The sequence below is a fragment of the Pholis gunnellus genome, assembly GCF_910591455.1.
Source record: "Pholis gunnellus genome assembly, chromosome: 2".
NCBI lineage: Eukaryota > Metazoa > Chordata > Actinopteri > Perciformes > Pholidae > Pholis > Pholis gunnellus.
Genome location: NC_136536.1, coordinates 272,105 through 297,500, shown reverse-complemented (window position 1 = coordinate 297,500; position 25,396 = coordinate 272,105). Strand labels below are relative to the sequence as shown.

Genomic DNA, 25,396 nt, shown 5'->3' with positions numbered 1-25,396 from the left:
AGGACGGAGGACTGCTCTCAGTGCGACTTCTGTAAAGACATGAAGAAGTTCGGAGGACCCAACAAGATCCGGCAGAAGTGTCGTCAGCGGCAGTGTGCAGTCCGAGCTCGGGTGAGTCTCAGCTTCTATATTAAACACGAGCGCTGGGCCACGATTAACATGTTTCATCTCCATTAATCTCATTGTTCTGTTAAAGTTCATAATGAATCTAAAGTAGTGTGTTGGTCTCTTGTGTGTTAAAGTGCTGCTCTATGAACTAAAGGTCAAAGGTCAACAACATGTGGTGTAAACACGTTAAACTCATCAGGTTGTTGTTAACAGCAGGATTCTCTTCACACAGCAGCAGTTCTATCTCTTCTCTCTCTGTGCTCAGTGTGTGAACATGAACAACATGAACAACACGTTTCACACGTTTCATCACAATGTGTGTGTTGTGTGTTCACTACTCTTCATCACTATGATGCTGTAACTCAGAGGTGATGAAGGTCACCCAGCGATCACAGAATAAAGACACTTTACACAGTTTAGGAGTATTTTCCCTTTAACTCACGAGATGCTGGCAGCATGTTTAATACTTAATGTGAATATAATTCAGACTTTGTTGGCATCTTATTCTGAAAACCGGATGTTGTCTCACGTTAATCTTTCCGCTAACTTTCAAAGTCCTTCGCTCGCTCCTGATCTGTGCCGGTTCAATGCGTTTACCGTGATACGTCTCTACGTCACTCAGTCCAGATGTGGTCACTTCCTGTTCACTGGTTGATAAAAACAAGATGGCGACGGTGAAATCACTTGAACTTGATGTGATTCATGAGATGGTTCAGATGTTAGAGATGTTTTATTGATGGTGGGTCATGTTTCTCTGAAGGTGATGTTGGTGTTGATTAGTTTTTGATCTCTGAGTAGAAGATGCTTCGTGTCAAAGAGGAGGAGATGAGTCGAAGCGGCGTCAGGGGGCGCGGCCTGTCGAGGAAAGGGGCGGGGTATCAGACGGAGGACGAGGAGGATGAAGAGGAGGATGACGACGTGGCCTTCAGTGAGAGCGAGCTAGAGCTGTATGAGCAGTACAGAGCCGCCGGATACAGAGACCTGGTCAGTACGCGTTTCTGAACCAATCAGCTGTCAGAACAGGCACTTCCTGTGTGGTGATGTCATGCGTCTTCCTGTCTGCAGGTGTGGCACAGCGAGGAAGAGGACGCTCAGTCGGACTCCTTGAGGAAGAAGGCGGTGAAGGTGAAACATGTCAAGAGACGAGAGAAGAAGCCGGAGAAGAAGGTGAGGACCGATGATGTCACTGATGAGGTCACAGATCACCTGCTTGATGACCTCATTCACTAACTCACCTGTCCTCCGCTGCAGAAGTCCGTCTCTGCTCCTAAAGAGGAGGTGAAGCCTCGCCGCCACAAAGCCAAGCAGCGCCACAGGGAGCGCGTGCGTCACAGCGAGCGGGGGGGAGGAGAGGGCGGGGCTAAGGAGGTGGGCGGGACTATGCATCAGTGTCTGGGACCAGGATGTGTCCAACTGGCGAGGACCAGCTCCAAGTACTGTTCAGAGGACTGTGGCATGAAACTCGCAACCAAGTGAGTCACAACGACACAAGCAAGTCAACAACAACACAAACAAGTCAACAACAACAACGACACGCACAAGTCAACAACAACGACACACACAAGTCAACAACGACACAAGCAAGTCAACAACAACACAAACAAGTCAACAACAACAACGACACGCACAAGTCAACAACAACGACACACACAAGTCAACAACGACACAAGCAAGTCAACAACAACACAAACAAGTCAACAACAACAACGACACGCACAAGTCAACAACAACGACACACACAAGTCAACAACGACACAAGCAAGTCAACAACAACACAAACAAGTCAACAACAACAACGACACGCACAAGTCAACAACAACGACACACACAAGTCAACAACAACGACACAAGCAAGTCAACAACAACACAAACAAGTCAACAACAACAACGACACACACAAGTCAACAACAACGACACAAACAGGTCAACAACAACGACACACACAAGTCAACAACAACGACACAAACAGGTCAACAAAAACAACGACACACACAAGTCAACAACAACGACACAAACAGGTCAACAACAACGACACAAACAGGTCAACAAAAACAACGACACACACAAGTCAACAACAACACAAACAAGTCAACAACAACGACGCACACAAGTCAACAACAACGACACAAGCAAGTCAACAACAACACAAACAAGTCAACAACAACAACAACACAAACAAGTCAACAACAACGACACACACAAGTCAACAACAACGACACACACAAGTCAACAACAACGACACACACAAGTCAACAACAATGACACAAACAGGTCAACAACAACGACATACTCAAGTCAACAACAACAGCGATACAAACAAGTCAACAACAACAACGACACACACAAGTCAACAACAACGACACAAACGGGTCAACAACAACGACACAAACAGGTCAACAACACAAACAAGTCAACAACAACGACACACACAGGTCAACAACAACGACACACACAGGTCAACAACAACGACACACTCAAGTCAACAACAACGACACACTCAGGTCAACAACAACGACACACTCAAGTCAACAACGACACACTCAGGTCAACAACGACACACTCAAGTCAACAACAACGACACACTCAAGTCAACAACAACGACACACTCAGGTCAACAACAACGACACACTCAAGTCAGCAACAACAACAACACAAACAAGTCAACAACAACGACACACTCAAGTCAACAACAACGACACACTCAAGTCAACAACAATAACAACACAAACAAGTCAACAACAACGACACACTCAAGTCAACAACAACGACACACTCAAGTCAACAACAATAACAACACAAACAAGTCAACAACAACGACACACTCAAGTCAACAACAACGACACACTCAAGTTAACAACAACAACAACACAAACAAGTCAACAACAACGACACACTCAGGTCAACAACAACGACACACTCAAGTCAACAACGACACACTCAGGTCAACAACGACACACTCAAGTCAACAACAACGACACACTCAAGTCAACAACAACGACACACTCAGGTCAACAACAACGACACACTCAAGTCAGCAACAACAACAACACAAACAAGTCAACAACAACGACACACTCAAGTCAACAACAACGACACACTCAAGTCAACAACAATAACAACACAAACAAGTCAACAACAACGACACACTCAAGTCAACAACAACGACACACTCAAGTCAACAACAATAACAACACAAACAAGTCAACAACAACGACACACTCAAGTCAACAACAAAAGCAATACAAACAAGTCAACAACAAGCCTGTCTGTCTCTCTCTCTGTCTGTCTCTCTGTCTGTCTGTCTGTCTGTCTGTCTCTCTCTCTGTCTGCCTGTCTGTCTCTCTGTCTCTCTGTCTGTCTCTCTGTCTGTCTGTCTGTCTGTCTGTCTGCCTGTCTGTCTCTCTCTCTGTCTGCCTGTCTGTCTCTCTGTCTGCCTGTCTGTCTGTCTGTCTGCCTGTCTGTCTCTCTGTCTTTCTGTCTGTCTGTCTGTCTGCCTGTCTGTCTCTCTGTCTTTCTGTCTGTCTGTCTGTCTGTCTGTCTGTCTGTCTCTGTCTTTCTGTCTGTCTGCCTGTCTGTCTGTCTGCCCGTCTCTCTGTCAGTCGTATCTATGAGATCCTTCCTCAGAGGATCCAGCAGTGGCAGCAGAGTCCATGCGTTGCAGAGGAAATGGGGCGGAGACAGCTGGAGCGAATCAGGAAGGAGCAGCAGGCGGCGAGGCTCCGCCTCACTCTGATGGAGAAACGTTTCCACGAGCTGGAAGGCATCATCGCCAACGCCAAGCAGCAGCAGGTCCACCACCACGAGGAGGTCAGACAGACCGTTAATATTAACATAACATCTATATTGATTAATTATATACATGTACAGTGTGTGTGTAGGCCACTCACCGTCCCTCAGGTTGTGGCATGTTAATACATACTGGGCAGCAAGATATGTCCTATCTCCTTCTCCTATACTTCCTTACTTCCTATCTCCTTCTCCGAGGAGTATTTTTAATTTTGAGATTACATAGTCAAATTTTTTTGAATTTAGAGCTCTTGGAGCTTTTTCTTTTAGTGCATTCACTGTTATGGTTCTACCAAGGTCTCTTTCTCTCTCTCTCTCTGTCTCTCTCTCTCTCTCTCTCTCTCTCTCTGTCTCTCTCTCTCTCTCTCTCTCTGTCTCTCTCTCTCTCTGGTGGCTAAGTGGAGAGCAGGGCCGTCCTTCAATCGGAGAATCGGCGGTTCGATCTCCGGCTCCACTCGTCGCATCTCGATGTGTCCTTGAGCAACACACTTAACCCCAAAATGTCTCCTGTAGCTGTGCCCACGTGATAGAATCTGATTTGTAAGTCGCTTTGGATAAAAGCGTCTGCTGAATGACTGTGATGTCTGTCTCTCCAGGTGACTGAAGGTGACGGTGAGGACACAGACCTGCAGGTCTTCTGTGTTTCCTGCAGTCACCCCGTCAACCCCAAGGTGGCTCTGAGACACATGGAGCGATGCTATGCTAAGGTCAGTGTGTCTCTTTAACAGGAGACCCCAGATTAGAACCAATCAGCCGCTTCCTGTGGTGGATTTGGAAAGCTAATCACAACTGTCTGTCTGTCTGTCTGTCTGTCTGTCTCTCTGTGTTCAACAGTATGAGAGTCAGACATCGTTTGGCTCCATGTATCCAACACGAATAGAGGGGTAAGATCACCTGTCTGTCTGTCTGTGTTTTCAACAGTATATTTCTGTCGGAATAAAACCCGTCTGTCTCTCATATGTGCGTCTGTGTTTCAGGGCGACCCGGTTGTTCTGTGATGTGTATAACCCTCAGAGTAAGACGTACTGTAAGCGGCTGCAGGTTCTGTGTCCTGAACACTCCAGAGATCCAAAGGTACCATCAGACAGACAGACATCATTCAGCAGAACAGTGAAGCTTTTTCATTCAGTTGGAAACTCAATTAAGGAAATGACGCTGAATAATAAATAAATCAAAACTGCGTTATATTGTCGCCGTTAATTAATTAATGCGTTAATGCGATAATAACGCGTTAACTTGCCCAGCACCAATAACAATATAACAATATGAAATATAATAATATGGACTATAACAATATGAAAGTGATCCAGTGATCTCTCTACCTGTCTCTCTACCTGTCTCTCTACCTGTCTGTCTCCCTGTCTGTCTCTCTACCTGTCTCTCTACCTGTCTGTCTCCCTGTCTGTCTCTCTACCTGTCTCTCTACCTGTCTCCCTGCCTGTCTGTCTCCCTGTCAGGTCCCAGCAGACGAGGTGTGTGGGTGTCCTCTGGTGAAAGACGTGTTTGAGCCGACTGGAGAGTTTTGTCGTCTGTCGAAGAGGAAATGTAACAAACATTATTGTTGGGAGAAACTTCGCCGTGCTGAGGTCGACTTGGAGAGAGTCCGAGTGGTAACTTCATTAACAACAGCCTTCATTAACAACAGCCTTCATTAACAACAGCCTTCATTAACAACAGCCTGTATTGACAACGGCCTTCATTAACAACAGCCTGTATTGACAACAGCCTTCATTAATAACAGCCTTCATTAACACCAGCCTTCATTAACAACAGCCTTCATTAACAACAGCCTGTATTGACAACAGCCTTCATTAACACCAGCCTTCATTAACAACAGCCTTTATTAAAAACAGCCTTTATTAACAACAGCCTTTATTGACAACAGCCTTCATTAACAACAGCCTTCATTAACAACAGCCTTCATTAACAACAACCTTTATTAACAACAGCCTTCATTAACAACAGCCTTTATTAAAAACAGCCTTTATTAACACCAGCCTTCATTAACAACAGCCTTCATTAACACCAGCCTTCATTAACAACAGCCTTCATTAACAACAACCTTTATTAACAACAGCCTTCATTAACAACAGCCTTTATTAAAAACAGCCTTTATTAACAACAGCCTTTATTGACAACAGCCTTCATTAACAACAGCCTTCATTAACAACAGCCTTCATTAACAGCCTTCATTAACAACAGTCTTTATTGACAACAGCCTTCATTAACAACAGCCTTTATTGACAACAGCCTTCATTAACAACAGCCTTCATTAACAACAGCCTTCATTAACAACAGCCTTTATTGACAACAGCCTTCATTAATAACAACAGCCTTCATTAACACCAGCCTTCATTAACAACAGCCTTCATTAACACCAGCCTTCATTAACAACAGCCTTCATTAACAACAACCTTTATTAACAACAGCCTTCATTAACAACAGCCTTTATTAACAACAGCCTTTATTAACAACAGCCTTTATTGACAACAGCCTTCATTAACAACAGCCTTCATTAACAACAGCCTTTATTAAAAACAGCCTTCATTAACAGCCTTCATTAACAACAGCCTTCATTAACAGCCTTCATTAACAACAGTCTTTATTGACAACAGCCTTCATTAACAACAGCCTTTATTGACAACAGCCTTCATTAACAGCCTTCATTAACAACAGCCTTCATTAACAACAACCTTTATTAACAACAGCCTTCATTAACAACAGCCTTTATTAACAACAGCCTTTATTAACAACAGCCTTTATTGACAACAGCCTTTATTAACAACAGCCTTTATTAACAACAGCCTTCATTAACAACAGCCTTCATTAACAACAGCCTTCATTAACAACAACCTTTATTAACAACAGCCTTCATTAACAACAGCCTTTATTAACAACAGCCTTTATTAACAACAGCCTTTATTGACAACAGCCTTCATTAACACCAGCCTTCATTAACAACAGCCTTTATTAACAACGGCCTTTATTGACAACAGCCTTCATTAACAACAGCCTTTATTGACAACAGCCTTCATTAACAACAGCCTTTATTAACAACAGCCTTCATTAACAACAACAGCCTTCATTAACACCAGCCTTCATTAACAACAGCCTTTATTGACAACAGCCTTCATTAACAACAGCCTTCATTAACAACAGCCTTTATTGACAACAGCCTTCATTAACAACAGCCTTTATTAACAACAGCCTTCATTAACAACAGCCTTTATTGACAACAGCCTTCATTAATAACGGCCTTTATTGACAACAGCCTTCATTAACAACAGCCTTCATTAACAACAGCCTTTATTGACAACAGCCTTCATTAATAACAGCCTTCATTAACAACATCCTTCATTAACAACGGCCAGCATTAACAACAGCCTTCATTAACGTCACTGGAAGGACTGGTGTCCAAAACACAATAATCAGTGTCTCTCTGTCTTCTCTCTCGCTGTCTTTCTCTCTCTTTTTGAATCTCTGTCTCTCTCTTACCCCCTGTATGTCTCTCTCTCAGTGGTATAAGCTGGACGAGCTGTTTGAGCAAGAGAGGAATCTGAGGACAGCGATGACGAATCGAGCCGGTTTATTGGCTCTGATGCTGCACCAGACCATCCAACACGACCCAATCACAACGGACCTGCGCTCTGTCAAGGACAGGTAGACAGGCAGGTAGATAGACAAGAAGACAGACAACGACACAGAAAGGTAGACAGACAGAGAGACAGACAGAAAGGTAAACAGGTAAAGCCCTCTGAGGCAAATTTGTGATTTTGGTCTATACAAAATATATTGAATTGAATTAAACAGGTACACAGACAGGTAGAGGGACAGACAGACATGAGACATACAAAGACAGGTGGACGGACAGAGCGATAGAAAGGTAGACGGGTTGAGGGACAGACAGGTCTACAGCTCCCTGGATGTATTCAACGTTTCTGTTTTAAATGAATCTCAAACTAACAGAAACAAACATGGACGCATCATAATAACAAGAAAACAATCTGTTGTTATTTTGAGATAAAGATCTTATGAAGTTATGAAGAGAAAACGATGACATCACACCATGATATCTTCATGACAATAATGACGTTTCATCAGAAAGAAGAGATGGAATTTGTAGTTTTAAGTCATCAGGCTTTATTGTAGTTTGGATAGTCTGTGATGTGTTTACATTCTCATTCATAATGTGAATATTCAGGAAATATGAATCTGTACACAAACACTAATACTTTTCTCTGTTTTTATACTGTTTTATTCCTGAAGTACAACATTACCCAGAAGTCCACTGGTGGGAGCCGTTACTAGTCATGAAACACTAGAATCAAGTGTTTCATATTCTGTACATCAATAATGCATTTTGGGATAAATACAAACAGAGCATGTGTGATGTTTATATCATGATCCTTTCACAATAAGAGCTTAATGCTGCTCATTCACTACAGTCAAGTTACACAATCATAAAACAAGACAACATGAAGAAAGAATTATTGGAACATATATAACTCCGTCTTTTTGATTTAAATAAACAAACAAGTTCAGGTGTCCTGAAATAAAGACTTTTATTGTGAAGGGACATAACCTATAATGTCTATTTCTTCTGTGTTTATTAAATATTGTTCCATGAAACACTTGTAAATAATAAGAACTAAAACTTGTTCTTCTTTTATCTCATTTTGTATCACAGTGTTATATTTTTATTATTTGTTCATGTTGGATTCAAACTGTTTCATTAAAATGTTATTTCTGAAGATTTTGTGGGGATTCAATTATGATAAAAAAAAGATTCTTAACTTTGTAACAAAGTTACAGATATAACTATATACTATATTATATATACAGTATACATAGTATATATATATACTATACAATATTACTACAGTTAACTTGAGACAAAGTAGAGACATTTCAGCTCATGTGACACAGATTATTAAGAGTTTTTATTAAAAAGCATCAAAACAAATGAAAGTATGACGTCACTTTATTCTCTACATAAAGGTTTAGATTTTATAGAAATATATGTTTTTATAAAACCTTTACGAACCTGTTTCTGGAGCCAGTTAACGTCATCAGGTGGCGCCGAAGCGATGTGTGGTGACGTCAGATTGGCGCGACGGTTCAACGGGCGCTCAGAGCGAGAAACAGAAGAAGAAGAAAAACAGAAGGAGAGAAACAGAAGAAGAGAAACAGAAGAAGAGAAACAGAAGGAGAGAAACAGAAGAAGAGAAACAGAAGAAGAGAAACAGAAGAAGAGAAACAGAAGGAGAGAAACAGAAGAAGAAGAAGAAGAAGAGAAACAGAAGGAGAGAAACAGAAGGAGAGAAACAGTGAGTCTCTTCGCTTTGATTTCAGTGAACTTTGAACATATTTTAACATCTTTAATGTTTCGTTATTGGCGTTGAGCTGAAACATGCAGCTGTTCAAGACCCGCTATTTGATAGATGATAGATGATGGATGATGGATGATAGATGATGGATGGATGATGGATGATAGATGGATGATAGATGGATGATGGATGGATGATAGATGGATGGATGATGGATGATAGATGCTTTATTCATCCCCGGGGGGAATTTGTTTGTAGCAGCAGCAAACAAAGTTACAGAGTAAACATAAAATATGAAAGATGCTCAATATATACAGTACAATAAAATAACAGAGCAGATATTGCATTTGAAGAAATAGAATCATAGAAATGCAAAGATATGCACAGTATATACAATAAAACAGAACGTATTAAATGAACTAACTCTGTATAAAACAGTAGAGCGAGCAGCAGCGTGTAGCGTTGGTGTAGTCGTGTACTCGTGTAGTCGTGTACTCGTGTAGTCGTGTAGTCGTGTACTCGTGTAGTCGTGTAGTCGTGTAGTCGTGTACTCGTGTGGAGGAGGATCTGTGGTTCATTATAGAGTCTGACAGCAGAATGTTCTCCTGGATCTGGATCAGTCTGTCCCTGCAGCAGGTGGTGCAGAGGGGGGTCCTGGTGATCCAGTATGGAGAGTAGTTTCTTCAGAGTCTCCCCAGCAGACTAGCAGCAGTGAACTGATAGAACATCTCCAACATAGTCTGTCTGTCTGCCTCCTATTGTTGTAATCAATACATGAACAATAAAATAGAGCACATTGCTGTTAGCTAACACTGTCAGAGACTAGACCTGGTCCTGGTCCTGGTCCTGGTCCTGGTCCTGGTCCAGGTCCAGCACATATACAGGTGCATCTCAATGAATTAGAATATCATCGAAAAGTTCATTTATTTCAGTAATTCAATTCAAAAAGTGAAACTCATATATAGATTCATTACACACATATTGATACACAGTACACAGTACACAGTACACAGTACACAGTGTACTGTGTACTGTGTACTGTGTATGGACATACTCTTCAGTAGGCCAACATCTCTGTATTAAAGATCTCTTGTCGTCTTGGTCTTCTGTGATATTCTGTTAGATTCTCTTTAATTGATGTTTTTCCTCTGAGCTGAAGGATTCTGTTGACCCCTCACAGGAGGATCAGAGATGCAGTCTGGATCACATTCTCCTGATCCTGATCCTGATCCTGGTCTAAAGTCAGTCAGAAGATCTCCTCGACTGTCTCCTCAGGTCAGTGACACACACACACACACACACACACACACACACACACACACGTTTACCAGGAAACATAACCCAGAGTTGTGATGAACAGCTGTGTCTTCATCAGCAGCACTGAGGTGTGTTTACATGTTTATGTGTTCAGAGCAGCAGTGAAGGAAAGGAGGGAAGGAAAGGAGGAGGCTTTCTGAAGGAGGTAAAGAGGAGAGGAAGGATGGAGAGGAGCCGAGAGGAAGACGAGGAGCTGATCCACAGACTGCAGACGCTGGTGAGAAGATACTAGTACACACACTCATAGTACTCACAGTACACATAGTACTCTCAGTACACATAGTACTCACAGTACACATAGTACTCTCAGTACACATAGTACTCTCAGTACACATAGTACTCTCAGTACACATAGTACTCTCAGTACACACAGTACACACAGTACTCACAGTACACACAGTACTCTCAGTACACACAGTACTCTCAGTACACATAGTACTCACAGTACACATAGTACTCTCAGTACACATAGTACTCACAGTACACACAGTACACACAGTACTCACAGTACACACAGTACTCTCAGTACACACAGTACTCTCAGTACACATAGTACTCACAGTACACATAGTACTCACAGTACACACAGTACACACAGTACTCACAGTACACACAGTACTCTCAGTACACACAGTACTCTCAGTACACACAGTACTCTCAGTACACATAGTACTCACAGTACACACAGTACACACAGTACTCACAGTACACACAGTACTCTCAGTACACATAGTACTCACAGTACACATAGTACTCACAGTACACATAGTACTCACAGTACACATAGTACTCTCAGTACACATAGTACTCACAGTACACACAGTACACACAGTACTCTCAGTACACACAGTACTCTCAGTACACACAGTACTCTCAGTACACACAGTACTCTCAGTACACACAGTACTCTCAGTACACATAGTACTCACAGTACACACAGTACACACAGTACTCACAGTACACACAGTACTCTCAGTACACATAGTACTCACAGTACACATAGTACTCTCAGTACACATAGTACTCACAGTACACAGTACTCTCAGTACACATAGTACTCTCAGTACACATAGTACTCTCAGTACACATAGTACTCACAGTACACATAGTACTCTCAGTACACATAGTACTCACAGTACACATAGTACTCTCAGTACACATAGTACTCTCAGTACACCTCTTGGTACTGAGTTACATCCTGCTGACACCAATTCAAACATGTGTTCCTCTGATCCAGGACGTGTCCACCAGGTCCCAGGTCTCAGGAACAGGTCTGGTTTACTCTGAGATCTTCACTCATCATAAGAACCTCTGGGATGCCAGGTAAGCCCCGCCCCCTTCCTCTTATTGTTAATACACATTACATCACATTACAGTCATTCAGCAGACGCTGTTATCCAAAGAGACTTACAGTCAGTGTGTTCAACATAGTGTTCAAGAGAACTACTCGTCACCAGAAGTCATGAGTTCATCTCCTTTAAACATCTCAGAGCAGAAACCAGAGCAGACGTACAGAAACACACGAGCATGAACACAACCAGTGCTGAGAGGAAGGCTCAGGGTAGAGCTTCATGAAGAGGTGAGTCTTCAGCCTGATGGAAGATGGGCAGCGACTCTGCTGTCCTGACGTCAGTGGGGAAACACATGGTGGACAATAGAAACCCCTCAAGCTCACGCTGGAGAAGTCTTAGCTTGAAGAAGTCGGGCTTGAAGAAGTCGGGCTTGAAGAAGTCGGGCTTGAAGAAGTCGGGCTTGAAGAAGTCGGGCTTGAAGAAGTCGCCCCGTTGCCTTCGTTGGCCTGACGCTTCCAACCTCCAGCAGAGCTTCAGGACAGAGATCTACTGACGGCTCATTGTCTGCCAGCAGTGCAGCTCTTCCTGCAACCAGCAACGCTCTTCACCTGCTGAGACTACATCACACCTCCTCAGACCAGCAGAGACTCACAAAGCTCTCACACCTGAGGAAAGCCTCAGGACCATAAAGACAACGAGTAAAATACTGATTATTATGTTCCAGGTGAGTCAGAAGTTGTTCCTCCAGAAGATGAAGACACACATAAGAGATCAATAAGTATTTGATCTAGTTTAAATAGTTTGAATCTGTGTAATTTATGGAACAATATATACTCTAAACATCATGATGTCACTGAATATAAATGTGAGAAGGGGGCGGGGCTTATCCTCTGTAAACATCATGATGTCACTTGATATAAATGTGAGAAGGGGGCGGGGCTTATCCTCTGTAAACATCATGATGTCACTTGATATAAATGTGAGAAGGGGGCGGGGCACTAATCGGTAGTCCTGATTGATCTTCAGTCATCCAGAGAGGCCTGACAGAGTGACGTCCATCATGGAGGAGCTGGACAGACAGGACCTGCTGTCTCACTGCACCAGAGTCCAGGTCTGACCACTTCCTGTTTCAGAGTTTCACAATAAAAGCAGCCTAGAACAAGCTGGAAGGTTGTTCTCTGAGTTCAACCTCAGAATGTTTCCCTGTTCAGTTCAACTAAACACTGACTGAACCGAGCAGATGTTTGACTCTGTTACAGAGTAACTTCAGGTCTGCTGATCCTTTCAACAGTGAATCATTAACAGTAATCACAGTTACACAGAGAAACACACGTTGAACTTTGATATTTATATATTGATGTTGTTTACGTGATGTACCTGAAGGGGGCGCTATGTGTGTGTGTTTCAGATCAGAGAGGCTGTAGAAGAAGAACTGCTGCTCGTTCACACGTGAGCATTATTCTCTACTGTTCTCTATTGTTCTCTATCGTTCTCTACCGTTCTCTATTGTTCTCTACTGTTCTCTATTGTTCTCTACCGTTCTCTATCGTTCTCTATCGTTCTCTATTGTTCTCTATCGTTCTCTACCGTTCTCTATTGTTCTCTACTGTTCTCTATTGTTCTCTACCGTTCTCTATTGTTCTCTATCGTTCTCTATTGTTCTCTATCGTTCTCTACCGTTCTCTATCGTTCTCTACCGTTCTCTATTGTTCTCTATTGTTCTCTATCGTTCTCTATCGTTCTCTATTGTTCTCTATCGTTCTCTATCGTTCTCTATCGTTCTCTATCGTTCTCTATCGTTCTCTATCGTTCTCTACCGTTCTCTACTGTTCTCTACTGTTCTCCATTGTTCTCTATTATTCTCTACCGTTCTCTATTGTTCTCTACAGTTCTCTATTGCTCTCTATAGCTCTCTATAGTTCTCTATTGTTCTCCTCTGTTCTTTATTGTTCTTTACCTTCTTGTGTTTGTAGGAAACAATATTTTGATCTGATGAAGTCGACTCAGACGATGACAGAAAGTGAACTTCACACTCTGTCTGAGAAATATGACTCAGTGTATCTTCATCCTGTAAGAACACACACACACACACACCTACACACACACAGGGTCAGATCAGATCAGTCTCAATAATTGCAAATGCACACAGAAAGACTCAAATACATTCCAATGCACACAAAAAATCACAAATATATTTGTGCATGTGTGTGTATTTGTTTGTGGGTTTTTTGAGACTCCTCTGACGTCGCTGGATTCACAAATTCGTTTTTTTCAACATAGACCTATCTGTAGCCAATCAGATGTCAGCTTCATTTTCAACCAATCACATGAGCGCAGCTCCCCCCCCCCACGAGACTGCCAGCGTTGTTGAATCAGGAAGTAAATACTGTAGCCGCCTGTGTTCACCCAGAGCTCTACGATCCCTCGTATCAGTAGAGACCGTGGTCTAATGAATACACAAGTGATGAAAGCTTTGTTTTTGTCTAAATAAACGTACGTACCTGCTACTCTACTGTGTGTGTGTGTGTGTGTGTCAGGAGTCCTACCAGGTGTGTGTGTCTGCGGTGGGTTCTGTCCTTCAGCTGGTCGATCAGGTGATGACCTCAGACCTGAGGAACGGATTTGCTGTCATCAGGTAACAACGTTCAGGTGCTGTTCAAACGTTAATGAAGCACAATGACTGAAGTAATCACCTGTCTGTCTGTCAGACCTCCAGGTCATCACGCTCAGTCCAACCAGTCCAACGGTTTCTGCATTTTCAACAACGTGGCGATTGCAGCTCGATACGCTCAGACCAGACACTCAGTCCGCAGGTAAGTGTGTGTGTGTGTGTGTGTGTGTGTCACTTCCTGTCAGTGTTGGTGTGTGGGAAGCCAATGAGGGCTCATGTTGTCATTGCAGCAGCACCTCCTGCTAGTTGGATGGGAGGCGTGTCTGATTCCTCTGCTCTGATTGGCTGATGATCTCTGATGTTGAATATCTGTGACGTTAGCTCAATTCTGGCTCTTTTTATTTTGGGGCAGAGGTTCATAACAGATGTCTTATTGTTTCAATGAAGCTGTAAACTTAACTGAAATGTTTCCTTTCTCAACGTAATGTGTGTGTGTGTGTGTGTGTGTGTGTGTGTGTGTGTGTGTGTGTGTGTGTGTGTGTGTGTGTGTGTGTGTGTGTGTGTGTGTGTGTGTGTGTGTGTGTGTGTGTGTGTGTGTGTGTGTGTCAGGGTGTTGATAGTGGACTGGGATGTTCATCATGGTCAGGGCATCCAGTACCTGTTCCAGGAAGACCCCAGGTACAATACTGACTCACAATCTGGTTACATTGTCTTTATGAAAACTACAAAGAGGAAATGCGTCCTGTTAACAGAGTGTGTGTGTGTGTGTGTCTCAGTGTCCTGTACTTCAGTGTCCACAGGTATCAACAGGGATCTTTCTGGCCTCACCTGTCAGAGTCTGACAGTCAGTTTGTTGGCAGCGGACGAGCTGAAGGAAGAAACATCAACCTGCCCTGGAACAAGGTGACTGTCCTCACCGTTAATTGTCCTCACCGTTAACTGTCCTCACCGTAAACTGTCCTCACCGTAAACCGTCCTCACCGTAAACTGTCCTCACCGTAAACTGTCCTCACCGTAAACCGTCCTCACCGTAAACTGTCCTCGTCCTCACCGTTAACTGTCCTCACCGTAAACTGTCCTCACCGTAAACCGTCCTCACCGTAAACTGTCCTCACCGTTAACCGTCCTCACCGTTAACCGTCCTCACCGTTAACCGTCCTCACCGTAAACCGTCCTCACCGTAAACCGTCCTCACCTTAAACTGTCCTCACCGTAAACTGTCCTCGTCCTCACCGTAAACTGTCCTCACCGTAAACTGTCCTCACCGTAAACTGTCCTCGTCCTCACCGTTAACTGTCCTCACCGTAAACTGTCCTCACCGTAAACCGTCCTCACCGTAAACCGTCCTCACCGTAAACCGTCCCCACCGTTAACCATCCTCACCGTAAACCGTCCTCACCGTGAACTGTTTTAAAGTGAACTCTTCGCTGTGTGAACTGTGTTTTGTGTTATTAATCCTCCAGACGATGATGACAGACGCTGATTACATCGCAGCTTTTCAACAACTCTTACTTCCTGTAGCCTACGAGGTAACACACACTCACACACACTCACACTCTCACTCTCACACACTCGCACACATCGACAGGATAATATATTGATGAAATGATGTGTGTGTGTGTGTGCGTGTGTTCAGTTTCAGCCTCAGCTGGTTCTGGTTTCTGCTGGATTTGATGCTGCAGTCGGTGATCAGAAGGTAAAAGCTCCACCGACCTGAGATCAGTGACAATAAATATAATGTGTGTATTTAATCTTTTCATTGTGTGTGTGTGTGTTCAGGGGGAGATGTGTGTGACTCCTCAGTGCTTTCATGTTCTGACTCACATGCTGATGAGTTTGGCAGAAGGTCGACTTGTTTTTGCTCTCGAGGTAAAAACAGTTTCACATCATCTGTGTGTAGCTTATGTTATTGTGTGTGTGTGTGTGTGTGTGTGTGTGTGTGTGTATATATATAGAAACACGTGTCTCATTAACACATATAACAAACCTTCAGGTGTTATTAATGATTTCATTTTGCCAAATATCTCTCATGTTCACACATAATATCTGGAGCTCTAGTTCTCTTCTTATAGTAACAGAAATATTAATAATAATCATAATAACTAATGATGACGAGGATTATTATTATCATTGTGTGCAGGGAGGTTATAACCTGCAGTCCACAGCGGAGGGCGCTGCAGCCTGTGTGAGAGCTCTGCTGGGAGGAGCCTGTCCTCCTCTGACCCCGCCCACCGCTCCCTCTGACAGGTGACATGTGGAACACCTGAGTCACACCAGAGTCACACCAGAGTTACACCAGAGTCACACCTGAGTCACACCAGAGTCACACCAGAGTCACTCCAGAGTCACTCCAGAGTCACTCCAGAGTCACACCAGAGTCACACCAGAGTCACACCAGAGTCACACCACACCAGAGTCACTCCAGAGTCACACCAGAGTCACACCACACCTGAGTCACACCAGAGTCACACCAGAGTCACTCCAGAGTCACACCACACCTGAGTCACACCAGTCACACCAGAGTCACTCCAGAGTCACACCAGAGTCACACCAGAGTCACACCAGAGTCACTCCAGAGTCACACCAGAGTCACTCCAGAGTCACACCAGAGTCACTCCAGAGTCACACCAGAGTCACTCCAGAGTCACACCAGAGTCACACCAGAGTCACACCAGAGTCACACCAGAGTCACTCCAGAGTCACACCACACCTGAGTCACACCAGTCACACCAGAGTCACACCAGAGTCACACCTGAGTCACACCTGAGTCACTCCAGAGTCACTCCAGAGTCACTCCAGAGTCACACCAGAGTCACACCAGAGTCACACCAGAGTCACACCAGAGTCACTCCAGAGTCACACCAGAGTCACACCACACCAGAGTCACACCAGAGTCACACCAGAGTCACTCCAGAGTCACTCCAGAGTCACACCAGAGTCACACCAGAGTCACACCAGAGTCACACCAGAGTCACACCACACCAGAGTCACTCCAGAGTCACACCAGAGTCACACCACACCAGAGTCAGAGTCACACCACACCAGAGTCACACCTGAGTCACACCAGAGTCACTCCAGAGTCACACCAGAGTCACTCCAGAGTCACACCACACCAGAGTCACACCTGAGTCACACCTGTTCATCAGCATCAGTGCTGATTTCTAACCACCTGTCTGTCTGTCTGTCAGTGCTCTGCAGTCCATCTCTCAGACTGTCTCAGCTCTGTATCCTCACTGGGTGTCTCTGCAAACACTGGGTGAGGAACGACATCATCACGTGTTGCTCTGTTTCAGCAGAACAAGAAACATAAATATTATTCAGAGGAACGTTTGTTTAAGGTCATAAAGTGACTCCCTCACTGTTAACCCTCCTTGTGCAGAAGGCGGCCCGTTGGCTGAGGGCCGTGTCATGAGAGCAACGACCAATCAGCAGAGCACAAAGCAGACCTGCCCGGCTCCCTCTGTTGCCACGGTAACAGGTCTGGTTTATGACGAGAGGATGATGGAGCACCTGAACATGTGGGACAGGTGAGTTACCATCACAATGAACAGTGGTACAGAGGTTTTATATATACAGTGTGTGTATATACATATATACACACACTGTATATATATATATACTGTATATATATATATATACCTGTTTATATAAACAGCCTGCATCATGAATAAACCTGTGTGTGTGTGTAGAGTGGTGAAGTGTGTCCTGTGGTTCTCTGCAGGCATCACCCTGAACAGCCTCAGAGAATCTTTAAAATCTTCTCCAAACATCAGCAGCTGGGATTGGTCGATCGCTGCCAACGGATACCAGCTCGCTTAGCAACAGAGGAGGAGTTGTCCAGGTGTCACAGGTACAAACACAATTACATGTGTATATGTATATATGTATATATATATGTGTGTGTGTGTGTGTGTGTGTGTGTGTGTGTGTGTATACGTCAATATTCTACTATTTGGAGTTTGTTGGGTCAATATATACGATGTTTTTAGTTTTGATATTCAGATATAACTTTAACCATCAAGATTAAACAATAAGTGTGTGTGTGTGTGTGTGTGTGTGTGTGTGTGTGTGTGTGTGTGTGTGTGTGTGTGTGTGTGTGTGTGTGTGTGTGTGTGTGTGTGTGTGTGTGTGTGTGTGTGTGTGAGAGCAGTGTACAGCACATTGAGCAGATGAAGGCCACCTCAGTGATGAAGCCCAGAGATCTGCACAGACTGGGTCACGAGTTCAACTCCATCTTCATCAACAACCAGAGCTTCCAGTCCGCTCTGCTGGCTGCTGGAGGATGTTTCACTGCTGTGGAGAGAGTCCTCACAGGACAGGTAACACCCACACACAGGTAACACACACAGGTACCACACACACACACAGGTAACACACACAGGTAACACACACACACAGGTAACACACACAGGTACCACACACACACACAGGTAACACACACACACAGGTAACACACACAGGTACCACACACACACACAGGTAACACACACAGGTAACACACACACACACAGGTAACACACACACACAGGTAACACACACAGGTACCACACACACACAGGTAACACACACAGGTAACACACACAGGTACCACACACACACAGGTAACACACACAGGTAACACACACAAACAGGTACCACACACACAGGTAACACACACAGGTAACACACACACACAGGTACCACACACACAGGTAACACACACAGGTAACACACACACACAGGTAACACACACACAGGTAACACACACACACAGGTAACACACACACAGGTAACACACACACAGGTAACACACAGGTAACACACACAGGCACCACACACACACAGGTAACACACACACAGGTAACACACACACACAGGTAACACACACACACACAGGTAACACACACACAGGTAACACACACAGGTAACACACACACACACAGGTAACACACACACACAGGTAACACACACACACAGGTAACACACACAGGTACCACACACACACAGGTAACACACACACACAGGTAACACACACAGGTAACACACACACACAGGTAACACACACACACAGGTAACACACACACACAGGTAACACACACAGGTACCACACACACACAGGTAAAACACACACACAGGTAACACACACAGGTAACACACACACAGGTAACACACACACACAGGTAACACACACAGGTACCACACACACACAGGTAACACACACACACAGGTAACACACACAGGTACCACACACACACAGGTAACACACACACACAGGTAACACACACACACACAGGTACCACACACACACACAGGTAACACACACAATTACCACACACACACAGGTAACACACACACACAGGTAACACACACACACAGGTAACACACACAGGTAACACACACACACAGGTAACACACACAGGTACCACACACACACAGGTAACACACACAGGTACCACACACACACAGGTAACACACACACACACAGGTAACACACACAGGTAACACACACACACAGGTAACACACACAGGTACCACACACACACAGGTAACACACACACACAGATAACATGCACTACAGTATAAATACTACAGTACCTGCTGTACAGTATACATACTACAGTATAAATACTACAGTACCTGCTGTACAGTAGAACTGACGTGTACCTGTCCGTCTCTCAGGTGAGTAACGCCGTGGCCATCGTTCGTCCTCCTGGTCATCACGCAGAGAGAGATTCTCCGTGTGGTTTCTGTTTCTTCAACACGGCAGCTCTCGCCGCTCGCCACGCCCAGAAAATATCCCATGATGCACCTCTGCGAGTCCTCATCCTGGACTGGGACATTCACCACGGCAACGGGACGCAGCACATGTTTGAGGACGATGACAGGTGAGTGAAACGAGACTGAAGTAAAGTGAATGGATGCAAAGATAAATTAAAGGTAAAGTGATGTAAAATGAATTAAAGTGTTTTCTCTCTGTCTCCAGCGTCCTGTACATCTCCCTCCATCGCTATGACAACGGGATGTTCTTCCCGTCTTCGGAAGACGCCGCCCCCGACAGGGTGGGCGTTTCCAAGGGGGCGGGGTTTAACGTCAACGTGGCGTGGAGCGGCGGGCGGATGGGAGACTCGGACTACCTCGCTGCCTTTCACAGTGTGGTCATGCCGATCGCCACCGAGGTAACAACACAGAAACACACTTCAGTGATGGAGTCCTCTAATCTGGGATCAGTCTGTGATGGTAGGGGGTCGGTCTGTGATGGTAGGGGGTCGGTCTGCGATGGTAGGGGGTCGGTCTGTGATGGTAGGGGGTCGGTCTGCGATGTAGGGGGTCGGTCTGCGATGGTAGGGGGTCGGTCTGCGATGGTAGGGGGTCGGTCTGCGATGTAGGGGGTCGGTCTGGATGTAGGGGGTCGGTCTGCGATGTAGGGGGTCGGTCTGGATGTAGGGGGTTGGTCTGCGATGTAGGGGGTCGGTCTGCGATGGTAGGGGGTCGGTCTGGATGTAGGGGGTCGGTCTGCGATGTAGGGGGTCGGTCTGCGATGTAGGGGGTCGGTCTGCGATGTAGGGGGTCGGTCTGCGATGTAGGGGGTCGGTCTGGATGTAGGGGGTCGGTCTGCGATGTAGGGGGGCGGTCTGCGATGTAGGGGGTCGGTCTGTGATGGTAGGGGGTCGGTCTGCGATGTAGGGGGTCGGTCTGCGATGTAGGGGGTCGGTCTGGATGTAGGGGGTCGGTCTGCGATGTAGGGGGTCGGTCTGGATGTAGGGGGTCGGTCTGTGATGTAGGGGGTCGGTCTGGATGTAGGGGGTCGGTCTGGATGTAGGGGGTCGGTCTGTGCCTTTCTCTGCTAGTTCTGGTTCCATTCGTCACATTCTCTCTACAGTTTAACCCGGGTTTGGTTCTGGTGTCGGCCGGTTTCGATGCAGCTCGAGGAGATCCACTGGGTGGATATCATGTGACCCCTGAGGGATACGCCCACCTCACACACCTGCTGATGTCACTGGCTGGGGGGCGGGTCCTACTCATACTGGAGGTACACACACAAGATACACACACACACACACGTTGCATGAATGTGAAGTGAAGTCAGTTGAAGTGACCTGTCTGTCTCTCACAGGGAGGTTATAACCTGTCGTCCATCTCTGACTCCATGGCGATGTGCACCAGTGTGTTGCTAGGAGACCCTCCTCCCTCCTTAGTGACTCCCCCCCCCCCCTCCTCATCACAGCGCCGCGGTAACGATCAATGAGGTCATCCGACACCACGCCCCCTACTGGATGTCGCTGAGGATCCGCAGTCAGTACAGGACTTCATCTGTTCTATATTAATTGAACCTGTGAATACGTCTGACTTTCCCGTTTCATTCAGTCTCAGAGTCGCTGCGATCGTCCCTGCCGGCCCTGAAGCATCGTGGGAAACGTAGTTCTAAAGGAAAAGGCAGGAAGTCAGAGACGAGCAACACAAACAAACCTCCGCTGCCCTCTGCAGGCCTGGAGGACATCACGGTAAATGTACATCTTAAAATTACAATCTGAAGGAAAAAAAACAATGAGATCTGATTTTTGTGTTTTCGTCCAATCAGACTGAGCCCGGCCTCGAGCAGCTCACTCAGGGATTGGCCGGTTTGGACATCAGTCAAACCTCAGCCGATCACACTCCTGCTACATCCAACGAGGTTGGTGGGGCCAGACCGAAGGTCCGCCTCAGCGAAGAGGAGGTCACGTGTAAAGGGACTCCTGAGCAGAGCCAATCAGCAGAGAGCGCCCTGAGCCAATCAGCAGAGAGCGCCCTGCTGCAGCCTCAGGTGAGCAGGAAGTCTGATGGCGTCGCATCATACGGAGATTATATGGATAGACCGTCTCATGGAGACGTCGCGTCCGTCTCGTGGACGTCTCGTCTGTCGTTTTGTGTATTTTAAACTTTATTGACCCTTCACAGGCTGTTGCCGTGGCAGCACCAGAATCGGTTGCCCCCGGCGATGAGGTTGCTGTTGGAGCGGGGGCGGAGCCAGAGACAGAGGGAGCGTGTGGTTGGTCGAAACCTGAGACGTCTCTGGAGCTGATGAGTGGAGGACAGACAGATGTCAGGACATTCATTTATTTTATTTAATAATTATAAACATACTGTCTGTCTTCATGTCACTCACCTGTCTGTCTGTCTGTCTGTCTGTCTTCATGTCACTCACCTGTCTGTCTGTCTGTCTTCATGTCACTCACCTGTCTGTCTGTCTGTCTGTCTGTCTTCATGTCACTCACCTGTCTGTCTGTCTGTCTGTCTGTCTTCATGTCACTCACCTGTCTGTCTGTCTGTCTGTCTGTCTTCTTGTCACTCACCTGTCTGTCTGTCTGTCTTCATGTCACTCACCTGTCTGTCTGTCTGTCTGTCTGTCTGTCTTCATGTCACTCACCTGTCTGTCTGTCTGTCTTCATGTCACTCACCTGTCTGTCTGTCTGTCTGTCTTCATGTCACTCACCTGTCTGTCTGTCTGTCTTCATGTCACTCACCTGTCTGTCTGTCTGTCTTCATGTCACTCACCTGTCTGTCTGTCTGTGTCTTCAGACCTCTCTGTACGTGGTGGACCCTCTATCCTGGTGTCCTCACCTGGATGCTGTTAAGCCCCTCCCCCCCTCAGGTATAGATGTCTTCCAGTCGTGTCAGGACTGCGGCTCCGGCGCTGAGAACTGGACCTGTCTCACCTGCTACCAGGTGACCTGTATCACCTCTCCATCACAGACTCTGTCTCACCTGTTGATGATGTAATGCATCTCACCTGTTCTCTTTTCTGTCTCAGGTGCTGTGTGGTCGTTATGTAAATGAGCACATGGTGACTCACGGCGTTGTGTCTGAACACCCGATGGTTCTGAGCTTCTGTGACCTGTCTGTGTGGTGCTACCTGTGTGAGTCCTACGTCCACCACCAGGTGAGTCCTCGTTGTTATTATGAGGGACCTGTTGTTGTTCTACTGTTTATTAAACTGGGATTTTTTTGGTGTCGTGGTGAAATGTCTGATTGGTTGTCCAGCTGCGTTATGAGATGTTGCCTCACTAGCGCCCCCTATTGAGTAGCCCCCACATTGGGTTTCACCGAGCTGTCTGAAAGTTGGTAGGTATGTGGAACGTGATGGGACGTACAAAAAATCCTCTTGGAGTTTTTCATCAAACCAAACAGGAAGTCGGCCATTTTGAATTGTATGACGTTTTTGGACCATTTCAAGGCATCATACTTTAACTCCTCCTCCTAGAGATTTAACCCGATCCACTTCAGATGAGGTCAGTCTGCTCTCGAGACCTTGACAGTGAAAACTTACTCAAAGATCAAAAAGTTATCGTACTATGTATCCGTGGCGTGGCGGCAAAAAAACACCATTCGCCACGAAAAAGGAAGTAGTTGTAACTCGAAACTTGAATTATTATTGTTCTACATCATGTTTTGTTATTATTAATATGAATTCATTATTTTAGAAATATAAACTGAAACTTTGTTCTTCAGATTCTGTTCGAAGCTAAAAACGCTGCTCACTGCTCCAAGTTTGGAGAAGAGATCCCTCCATGGAGCTGAGAGGAGGAGGAGGAGGAGGAGGACACAGTATACAGTACACATTAAACAATGTATTCATGATGAAATAAAACGTGATTGAGGAGAAAGTTCAAACATAAAACATGAATAATCCAGTTTATTAGTTTCTGAGCTCTAAACAACATTTTAGATTCAACATCAACTTTATTAAAACTTCAGATTTCTGCTGTTTCTTCACTTCAGGGATGCAATCATGTCCACAGACTGTTGCATTGTGGGAAATGGTAGACGAGGTGAACTGATCTGATTCATTCTGGAGATTATTTCAAATCAATACGACAAAGTGATGATTTATACTTACATGTAGTATACTACATGTAGTATGTGTACATGTAGTATGTAGTACATGTAGTATACATACATGTATACTAAGCGTGGTGATGTCATCAGAAGCCACGCCCACAAATCGTGGCACCATTGTTTTTGTATTTGTTGCTTTAATGATGATTATTAAACAATCACCAAAGTTCAGTTCGTGAGAGAATTAGAGCTTTATTCTGTCAGAACAACTTTTATTATTTTACTTTAAAATAATTTATGAAGTTGATAAATAAACTTATTTTGATGATCAGAGTTTATGTTTCTATTATATTTATATTCTTTGATTCAAAATGACTTTTTGATTTGAGGCGTTTAACGTATTTACTTTCAACAGAAAGACGTCAAAATGTTTCCTCTCTTCAGGTGTGTTTGATTTTCACACCTGTGGAATTGTATGTCTTTAATCGTTTCAGTTGTATTATGTTCTGGCAGCGCTTTATTTTGAAAAGACTGAACATGTAGTTTCCCTTCTGGAGACTAAAGTTTTCTCTTTGAAGCTGATTAAAGTCTTTCTGTGTCTGAGGTGCGTTTGATTCACTGACTGTCGGGTGGAGACAAGAGCTTTGTGTTCTGTGCAATATTCTGTTTCTTATTAATGTTTTATTACTATTAAAATGTTCGTGTGTGTTTTTCTGTCACTTGTGAATAATAATAATAATAATAATTGTTAATAATCAGTTTCATGAAGAACAATAAATACTCTTGATTTATTCTTTATGATGTGTTTCTTGATGAAGGTCACAGGTTGTGGCTGAAAGCTCCAGAGACAGGAAGTGAACTTTAGTTTGATGTTCACACATGTGGTTGAGATTGTGTTGAAGGGCATTCTGGGTAATGAAGTCAACAATGAACTGTAGTACAAATTGGTAGAATAACTACTCGGATACTATACTAAGTCTGTTACAAGTAAAAGTGGTATCAGCCAAATACTAAAGTAAAAGTATTTATTGAGATACACATTTACATTTTATTAAACATGTATTATTGTTAAAGTAGCATTTTATGTCTGTAGCTAATTTTAGCTACGGCGCAACAATGTGTCATTGCTGGAATGTAACTAAGTACAATTACTCAAGTACTGT

The 25,396-nt window shown here is 44.6% G+C and overlaps 2 protein-coding genes across 2 annotated transcripts in view; both read left to right on the top strand.

Annotated features, from left to right (window-relative positions):
* Positions 1 to 8,604, top strand: part of cxxc1a (CXXC finger protein 1a) — a 10,557-nt gene extending 1,953 nt beyond the window's left edge. Inside the window, exons 4-13 of the mRNA XM_079168084.1 lie at positions 1 to 111; positions 907 to 1,092; positions 1,174 to 1,275; positions 1,360 to 1,580; positions 3,708 to 3,915; positions 4,491 to 4,601; positions 4,729 to 4,778; positions 4,872 to 4,968; positions 5,352 to 5,504; positions 7,412 to 8,604. The exon at positions 1 to 111 is cut by the window's left edge and continues 45 nt beyond it. Coding sequence (XP_079024210.1) covers positions 1 to 111; positions 907 to 1,092; positions 1,174 to 1,275; positions 1,360 to 1,580; positions 3,708 to 3,915; positions 4,491 to 4,601; positions 4,729 to 4,778; positions 4,872 to 4,968; positions 5,352 to 5,504; positions 7,412 to 7,558 — 1,386 coding nt within the window. The 3' untranslated portion in view covers positions 7,559 to 8,604. The remainder of the gene's footprint in view (positions 112 to 906; positions 1,093 to 1,173; positions 1,276 to 1,359; positions 1,581 to 3,707; positions 3,916 to 4,490; positions 4,602 to 4,728; positions 4,779 to 4,871; positions 4,969 to 5,351; positions 5,505 to 7,411) is intronic.
* A 407-nt stretch (positions 8,605 to 9,011) lies between these two features.
* Positions 9,012 to 24,947, top strand: hdac6 (histone deacetylase 6). Its single transcript, XM_079169567.1, is given in 30 exon segments — positions 9,012 to 9,221; positions 10,402 to 10,496; positions 10,633 to 10,755; positions 11,776 to 11,861; positions 12,857 to 12,941; positions 13,239 to 13,279; positions 13,804 to 13,900; positions 14,368 to 14,465; positions 14,539 to 14,643; positions 15,051 to 15,119; positions 15,218 to 15,344; positions 15,905 to 15,970; positions 16,078 to 16,137; positions 16,221 to 16,310; positions 16,582 to 16,688; positions 17,630 to 17,697; positions 17,821 to 17,968; positions 18,163 to 18,291; positions 18,592 to 18,760; positions 20,100 to 20,305; positions 20,404 to 20,596; positions 21,301 to 21,450; positions 21,535 to 21,626; positions 21,628 to 21,713; positions 21,786 to 21,922; positions 22,000 to 22,221; positions 22,356 to 22,499; positions 22,977 to 23,123; positions 23,209 to 23,337; positions 23,907 to 24,947. Coding segments are annotated over 29 exon segments (3,327 nt in total). The 5' UTR covers positions 9,012 to 9,221; positions 10,402 to 10,412; the 3' UTR covers positions 23,976 to 24,947.
* Positions 24,948 to 25,396: the final 449 nt, after the last annotated feature.